An 8,780-nucleotide genomic window follows, 5' to 3' on the forward strand; every position below is an offset into this window, starting at 1 on the left:
GCTACAAAGCTCGGTTAGTTGCTAAAGGGTTCTCACATACTGAAGGCCTTGATTATGATGAGACTTTTGCTCCTGTTGCTCAAATGAAGACCATTCATACCTTGATCTCTATTGCAGCAGTTCACAGATGGCATCTTCATCAATTGGATGTTAAAAATGCTTTTTTAAATGGTGATTTGACCGAGGAGGTATATATGCGACCACCACCAGGCCTTTCTCATCCTGCTGGTTACGTTTGCCGTCTTCGACGGGCTTTATATGGTCTCAAACAGGCTCCTCGCGCTTGGTTTGCGAAGTTTAGTTCCTCCTTGCTTCGTCTTAGCTTTGTTGCTTCCAACTATGATTCTGCCATGTTCATTCGTAAAACTGTTGTAGGGCATATTGTGGTCCTTCTATATGTTGATGATATGATTGTGACTGGTACTGATGAAGATGGCATTGCAGATCTTAAACGTCAACTTCATTCTCTTTTTGAAATGAAAGATCTTGGCTATTTACGGTATTTTTTGGGTATTGAAGTTGCCTATTCTCCTGAAGGTTATATTTTGTCTCAGTCAAAGTACATATCTGAAGTGATCAGTCGCGCAGGGTTGACAGATGATAGGATTATCGACTCTCCCATTGAACTCAATCATCGCCTTGGCCCTACAGATGGTGACTTGTTGTCTGATGTTACCCGGTACAGAGAGGTTGTTGGGTCCTTGGTTTACTTGACGGTCACCCGTCCTGATATTACCTATGTTGTTCATGTGGTTAGTCAGTTTGCTTCCGCCCCTCGTACCACTCATTGGACTGCCGTTCTCCGCATCTTACGTTACTTACGTGGCACTGTGCATCATGGCTTACTTTTGTCCTCCACCTCTGATTTGGTTCTCACTGGTTATTCTGATGCTGATTGGGCTGGTGATCCGATAGATCGCAAATCGACTACTGGGTATTGTATCTTCCTTGGCAATTCTTTGGTGGCTTGGAAGAGTAAGAAACAATCCGTTGTCTCTCGCTCTTCTGCCGAGGCAGAATATCAGGCTATGGCGTCTACTACTGCTGAGTTAATTTGGTTTCGGCGCTTACTTGAAGAACTTGGTTTTCCTCAACTGTCTGTTACTCCTATGTTTTGTGAAAATTAAAGTGCCATTCAGATTGCCAAGAATCCTGTCTTTCATGAGCGTACGAAGCATATTGAGATTGATTGTCATTTTGTGCGGCATCACTACTTACAAGGCTCTCTCACCTTGCCCCATGTTTCCTCCACATCTCAACTTGCTGATGTCTTCACCAAATCGCATATAGCTCCTCGTATATTTATCTTTATTTGTCTTTTCTGGTTTGTCCAAGGGTATAACTGTAATTTTCCCTTTCCCTCTTCCTTTCGAATAGGGTTTCTGTTGAACCCGTCGGCAGATTGTATTTTCGACATTTTTCTGAGTTGCATAAGAAAAACTCTCTCAAATCAGAGAGATTTACAAGTGAAAAACCACAACCAGAGAATTGATTTTCCTTTTACATGCTTTCATCTATATAATGTAGCTCGACTCCCCCCTTTCTCGTCTACAACCATTATTAGCAGAAAATAGAAACTTTGAAGCTTTCTGCACCAATTATTCTCTAATTTACGGAAGAAAAACACTGTAGGAAAGAAGTTAAGAACTGTGTAACATAGGGAAAGGTGAAACGAAACACTCCCTTTTTTCCATATTGGCTATTCTTGAAGGTTTGCAAGGTTAAAAAAGGCACCTTTCTTGGTCATGAGCTGAGCGTAAGTTCCTTGCTCTGTCACCTTCCCTTCGGCAAGGAAAGTTATGCAGTCGAGATTTTTAATGGTGTTGAGACGGTGAGCCACCACGATGGTGGTCCTCCCCACCATAATCCGATCGAGCGCCTCCTGCACCACTTGCTCTGACTGCAAATCTAGAGCGCTTGTTGCTTCATCCAGTAACAGGATGGTAGGGTTCCTTATGATGGCCCTTGCAATGGCAATTCTCTGTTTCTGGCCTCCCGATAGTTGCACTCCTCTATCCCCACATTCTGTCTCGTACCCTTCATCTAGTGACCTGCAAATGTCGCCCATGACAAACAAGTATATCACTAAATGAGGAACCCCCACCAAAGTTACATCTGAGGAAAGGAAAAAAAAAAAGCTTATTGTGCTCAGAGATACGAGCAAACCCTACCTGAAAGGTGAATCCGACCCCTTTAAGGTTGCTTTTGAGTTGGAAATTTTAATTAAAAATTATTACTCAGGTGAGCCCAACCTTCATTATTGAATACTGGGGTAGCTTGCTCAACTATTTAAATGTCATCTTAGGTGTCTAACAACTACATCGGGCAAGAATCATACGTTGTTGAACTCCTATTATGTGATGAGCATACTTACGAGATGAAGTCATGAGCGTTCGCAGCTTTAGCAGCCTCCACGACCTCTTGTTCCGAAGCATCAGGTTTCCCGAACAGGATATTGTCACGGATGCTGCCAGAGAAGATGACCGGCTCTTGACCAACAAGCGCCGTGTGCCCTCGGTACCACCCGAGATCCAATTCCCTTATATCCACTCCGTCCACCCTCACGACTCCTCTGTCCACGTCGTAGAACCTCTGTAACAGTCCGATCACGGTTGATTTCCCGCATCCACTCCTCCCGACGAGACCGATGCTCGTGCCTGGCTTCACGTTCAAAGAAAATCCTTGGAGTATCAGAGTTTGAGGCCGATTGGGGTATGCGAAATCAACCTTCTTTAGCTCTATCCCTCCGCATATCTTTATCAGCTTCCTCCCTCCAGATCCATCGCCCGCCTGATCAATTTACATTTTTTTTTTTTTTTGTAGGCTTGAACTTTGAACTAAACAAACAAGAGTCTACTGCATTGACCAAATTGATTGACTAAAGAGGTAGTAGCGCGAGTAAACAACCTTACCTGTTGAAAATTGTTCTGCATCTTGGACTGCCGATCCAATGCCTCGAACACCGATGCCACTGTGGCGGCTCCCTTTGCCAAATCCGTTGTCATGCTCCCCGCGTCCGCGATAACTTTTCCGGTACTCACCAGCACGAAGAATGTCTTAAACATTGCCCCCGCAGAAATCTCTCCGGCGTCTACGAGTCGACCCCCGTACCAGAAATCCAACGCCCAACAGAGAAATGTTACACACTGGGCAGAACCCATCCCAACCCCGGCCAACCATGCCCTTTTGGCCGCAGCCTTCCTTGGCCCTTCTTGCGCCCCTTCAAACAACTCCAGTATCTTACCCACACACCCAAACGAGCTCACGATCCGATGGTTACAGACTGCTTCCACTGCGATTTGGGTGCTTTGATTTTGTGCCTTAACCATGTCCTCAGAAAGACTCGATAGCAAGACCTTTCTAGAGTACATACATAGGATCGTCAGCGGTTGCACAGCAATCATCACAAGTGCGAGCTTCCATGCCAGAATTAGACCCATCACTATAGCAACTATCACGGCAGCAGCAGTCTGAACTATTAGAGAGACTCTGTCGGCCACCAGGCTTTTCACGAGGGAAGCATCTTTGCTTAATCGGGAGCACAGAGCACCGCTTGAGTTGGCTTCCTCATCAAACCATGCAATTTCAAATGTCAGGATGTTTTTCAACACGCGAATTCGAATTCTTCGAGTGAGTTTCTCGCCCATGTAGGCAAAAGTGTACTGTTGGCAGAGGTTGACGATAATGGAGATTACAGAAAGGGACGCAAAGGTTAATGAGAAAGCCCGGATGCGGGAGCGAATTTCGTCGTGGCTGGGCGAAAAAAAGGCAGCGACGACGCCACCCATGGTAATGGCATAAGTGGGTTGCACAGCCCCGAAGATCATGGCGGAGATGCAACCCATCAAACCTTGTTTCCATTCGGGGGCGTTTAATTTGAGAAGACGATGGAAAGAAGGGGGTGGGTGGCGAGAGATTTGAGAAGGCGCCTCTTCAGGGAAGCTGGGAGTAGGGACAGAGAAGGAGGCCGGACTGGATAGGGGGAAGCCGGCTGTAAAGGAGGCAGGGCTTGAACGGGGAACACTAGACATGTGCCGGCTGCTAGTGCTCCGAGGGACGGAAGAAATGCGGTATTTGGGGTTGGGGTCTGCATCATCGAAGTCGAACTTCTCCTGTAGTTGAGCCATACGTGCATAATGGCCGTTCTGGCGAGCAACCAGGTCACAATGTGACCCAATCTCTACTATCCGACCTGCATGGACGACGGCAATCTGGTTCGCGTTTCTTACTGTGGACAATTTGTGGGCGACCACCTAACCAGTTAAAGATAACAGAAAACAAAAAAACAAAAAAGTGTAAATGCCGTATATATTAGTAGCTTTTACAAAGCTCACCACCGAGAGAAATGAAAAAGAATGGGACACGAGGCGATCACCATCGTAGTTCTCCCCATGGAAGCTTGATCAAGAGCATTTTGGACAAGTTTTTCGGACTCAGAGTCGAGAGCGCTTGTGGCTTCGTCAAGCAGGAGAATTGCCGGGTTCTTTATCAAAGCTCTGGCTATGGAGATTCGCTGCTTCTGACCTCCTGATAGAAATGCTCCGCGCTCCCCCACCTATCGAACACATTTAAATGTAATTGTTGACAACACGTCCGAACCGAAAGAGTACAGTTCGGAGCATGGACTGGGTTGGAGACAGATTTTTGAAAACCTGAACCCTGAGTCTGAATGGGACATGTTGCCTATTACCAGACCAAACTTGTAAAAGGTTATGCCATGTCAGGAGTAACTTGGAACAGAATCTGACCTTTGTCTCGTATCCCTCAGGGAGCTGCCTGATGAAGTTATGAGCATTTGCAGCCATGGCTGCAGCTATCACCTCTTCCATGGTAGCTTCAGGCTTTCCAAACATTATGTTCTCCTTGATCGAAGTCCCGAAGAGCGCATGGTCTTGACTCACCAGACCCATTTTCCCTCTTATCCATTTCAACTGGAGCGTCTTCACGTCCACCCCATCGATCTTCACTGCGCCTTCTTCGGCGTCGTAAAATCGCTGCACGAGGGAGATGGCCGTGGACTTCCCGCTCCCACTGGAACCCACTAGTGCCACCGTCTCTCCGGCGGGTACCACCAGGTTGAAGTCTCTTAGGACAACTGTGTCCGGCCGGGAAGGGTATGTGAACTTGATATTCTCAAATTCCAACTCGCCTCTGACCTGCTCCAGTATTATACCTGTCGTGTCTTCTGCGTCTATCAGTGGAGCCCGGGTAATCTTTTCCAGAATCCCCGTCGCTGCAACTGATGCTTCAGTGAAGTACTTGATTTCCGGAAGAGCCATTCCCAGGGATCTGTACATGAGTCAGACAGCCACCAGATAATCAATATTAAATTAGTAGTGAAAAAGAATTCCAGCGATAGCATGTGGACATTTGGAAGAGTCAAAAATTCGGAAGCGGTGTGAGGTCGACAGTCTGGTTCAACTCCTCACGTAGAGTCCTTTTAAAAAATAATTAAGACGTGTGAGTCGTACGCGCATGATTTCAATAATTCTACGTTCGTCAGCCACAAGAAAAGCGGGACATCTAGTTTACTTTTTGAAACATTACCGGTAAAATTATTGGCAATGATAGTCGGATCAAGCGGCCAGTCTTTCATGAAAGCTGCAGTGATCTTCATTAAAAGACAAAATATATTCGAAGGAAAGGCGAAGTCACTTACAATCCGCCGAAGATAAAGCAAAGTCCTGCGGCTTGAATCCTGCCCCCGCTCTCTCCTTCATACATCACCAGTCTACTACCGTACCATGCAAGGAACGCCCATATAGCGAAAGAAAGACCCATAGTACCCACCGCGATCCCTTTCGCGAGGCCTTGAGCAATCCCCAGCTTTGTAGTTTTATCTAGTATGTTGGAGTATTTCCGGACAATCCTCTTCTCGGCGGTGAATGAATAGATAGTTCTGATTGAGCTGAGAGCCTGCTCCAGGATGGTATTTGCTTTGCTGTATTCTTTATGAGATTTTTGAGACAGATAGAGTAAATATTTTCCGTAAACTAATCCGGGAATCATTAGTAACAAGAGAAGGGGTAAAGCCACCACGAACAGCCTCCATGAGAGGTAAGAGGAGAATATAAGTCCTGAGATGAACACGGATGAGTGCATCAAAAAGGTGGGCACCTGTAGCAGCAAAACAACAATAAGAAAAGGAAATTCAAAAAATAAATAAATAAAATAAGCGGATTGTGCCTCACTTTCGGCAGAGAATCGTCCAAGAGCAAAAGCAAAAAAAGGTCTCTCTTTTGAGCCACAATATTCCATCGGAAATAGAAATAGAGCAAAACTAAGAAATACAAAAAAAGAAAAAAAAACCTTCCTCGTTTCTTGGATGCTGATGATTAGACATGCCGGTTTTCAAAGAGAGCACCTCTGAGACAGCTCAGAAAGACTACGCTCGCATCGAATAAACTAAATTAAAGAAGTATATACACCTTGTCGCTCAGAACCTCCTGTATGAGGGAGGTGTCTTTGGATATCCCGTCGAGTACCTCTGAGACTGTGGATTCTTGAGAATCAAAGAAGCCAACTTCCTGTCTAAGAACAGCTTCCAAATACTTGTACCGAATCTTTAGCACTTGCCTTTCACTAGTTTTACTCCAGCAATATCCTTCTGCAATTGTTTAATGTTTAAAGAAAAAACTAATTTAGAAATGCTTTTATACTTTTCATAAGTGAGTTCTTGGACTCTTCGGGGTCCTCCCTGTAAAAGGAGTTAGAAGAGGGGCTCTCGCGCTTACCGAGGAAAGCAATCACCAACACCGCCAATCCAAGGTATACAAATTGCAGGGTGCACTGTGACATCAAAGAGAAGAGAATATGTAATTGATATGGAAATCTAAAACTGGATTCCATGAACCATGAGGGTGCGTTGTCTTTAAACTTGATTAGATCAGACGCCAAAGCTGAAAAAGAAAGAAAAAGAGAACTTGAAGCTTGAAGCTACTACCTTTTCGACCTCGTCCATGAATGTTTCATGACCCAGCTTCGACTTGCCGAACCCCAAGCGGTTGATTATTCGACTGGAGGTCACGAACATGACGTTGATGGACATCCCATCTCCGATAGCTCCCACAGTTCCCAAGACCATCAACAAAATATCAACCCAATCGGAATAGATGAAAATGGCAGCCGCCGATGACTTCTTTTTCAAGACTTTCTGCGCTTTTTCTTGGTCAGAATCCCGTTTCCAAAATTTCATTTTTTTCTTCTTCCCGGTCAGTGTTCCAGACGTACGTCTTCAACGAGTGAAAGAAACGACCAAACTGAAATCAATCAAGAAATTTCAACAAGTCAAATGAAAGGTAAGACGACCATTAACGGCATCATGAGAACCGAAGCTATGTGATTACCTATTACTTGACAGACAGAACTGGCCGTGGATGAAGTGGGAGAGGGAGGGAGGGAAAGACAGAGAGAGAGAGGCAAGAGAGTGTGAAGACCACATTCTCTTGATCGGCTGCCTACCTGGATATGAATTCAATAAATAGTCTGCAGGGTTCATAAGAGCCACTAACTTTTTTAAAAATTACACATCTCAAAAATCATTTACCCATGGATAACATCCATTACAGAGAAGCACCTCTGTCAAATTTCCACAGAAAAAAGACTGTTTAGCTTTTTTCGACCTGTAGAGGAAGGAGAAGATACAATTAGGAAGGAAAGGAACAAAAAAAGGACTCTGTAGGAGCATAAGGGAACCCACTGATTGAAGGAACGATCTAATACTGTGTACTAACATGTCTGAACAGTGATTGTATATGTTGAATAACTATAAAAAAAAAAAAACGTAGGAGTGATGTAGAACGACTTTAAAAGAGAGAAACAGTAAATCGAAGAGAGTGAACTGCTTCTTGTGGTTGATGTGGATGGGAGGAAAACTAGATTTCTTTATTTCGGAGGGAACAAATTCAATAAAGGGGTTTGGGTTCTTGGTAACCGTCTTAATCGGTGCAGGAGTTTGGCCTTATTAGTCAACTTTACCTCTCCTTTATTTCAACCTGGACCTCCAAATTCAGACACGGACAGACAACTCATGGCTATCACCCACTATGAAGCCTCAAGTTTGTCTCGATGAAATATCCAAAGTCGCGCTAGTCTTATTCAGAAATCTAACCTGCCTAAGATTCTTTTGAAACAAAAATAACTTTTTTTCCTGGTTACGGGGAGGGTAAAGCTAGGCTCAGAAAAAAAAGTACAGTCGGTCTTTGATGTTAGAACACAAGGAGGTGAATAAATCGGTTAAAATGTACTCGCTTGATGGAGATGTCTTCGTAAATATAACTCTCAACCGTCAATCTTTGGTAGCTCTCACGAACAGATTACAGAAGGAAGTAAGATTACAAAAGAATCTACCAGAAGGCCAGGTGTTCGGAATGATCATCCGCAGGGATGATGAGTCTACCGCAAAGGACCCAGAATTACTGCCCCGCTGACGGCTCACTGGCAACTGCCCCTCAGATATATCGTTCACACAAGGGTCTGCTAACCTTAACAATTAAAGCAAACACGAGTTTTTGCTGCGTTCAAGATTTAATAAAAAAATCTGGAACTGGTGGGACGGAGACATTATTTTGATGCAGTCTCACAATCCCAATCAAAAGATGAATAAAAGAAGTTTCTAAAGCACTGGGAAGTGGAGAAGCAATTATGACGAGCGTGGAGGCACGATCGATCGATCCTCTCTTAAACCCGAATAAAGATCAGAATAGTTTAAGTATAGCAGCTAGAGTGCTGATTGTCTTTTAATCTTTCACGTCGCGCGTCTATATATAACAAAAGTGGCT

At 44.5% G+C, this 8,780-nt stretch overlaps 1 protein-coding gene across 1 annotated transcript; it reads right to left on the reverse strand.

The window, feature by feature from the left end:
- Window positions 1–1,586: 1,586 nt before the first annotated feature.
- Window positions 1,587–7,437, reverse strand: LOC137936503 (putative ABC transporter B family member 8). Its single transcript, XM_068781222.1, has 10 exons — window positions 7,347–7,437; window positions 6,944–7,259; window positions 6,735–6,789; window positions 6,429–6,607; window positions 5,660–6,117; window positions 4,749–5,289; window positions 4,376–4,555; window positions 2,913–4,253; window positions 2,375–2,790; window positions 1,587–2,051 (listed from the first exon to the last, which is right to left on the reverse strand). The coding sequence occupies exons 2-10, from the start codon at window positions 7,193–7,195 to the stop codon at window positions 1,700–1,702; spliced, it is 3,774 nt and encodes a 1,257-aa protein (XP_068637323.1). The 5' UTR covers window positions 7,196–7,259; window positions 7,347–7,437; the 3' UTR covers window positions 1,587–1,699.
- Between the last annotated feature and the right edge of the window lie 1,343 nt (window positions 7,438–8,780).

This window comes from Aristolochia californica, unplaced genomic scaffold (genome assembly GCF_029961685.1).
Source record: "Aristolochia californica isolate CCGP_79_NKW_82.1479 unplaced genomic scaffold, dmAriCali1.0.hap1 SCAF_7, whole genome shotgun sequence".
Taxonomy (NCBI): domain Eukaryota; kingdom Viridiplantae; phylum Streptophyta; class Magnoliopsida; order Piperales; family Aristolochiaceae; genus Aristolochia; species Aristolochia californica.

Coding starts and splice junctions, on each gene's coding strand:
- LOC137936503 (XM_068781222.1), bottom strand. CDS start 7,195: ATGAAATTTTGGAAACGGGATTCTGACCAAGAAAAAGCGCAGAAAGTC. Junction 5,290..5,659: donor TGCTTTATCTTCGGCGGATT/GTAAGTGACTTC, acceptor ACTCATGTACAG/ATCCCTGGGAATGGCTCTTC. Junction 4,556..4,748: donor CTGAGGGATACGAGACAAAG/GTCAGATTCTGT, acceptor TGTGTTCGATAG/GTGGGGGAGCGCGGAGCATT.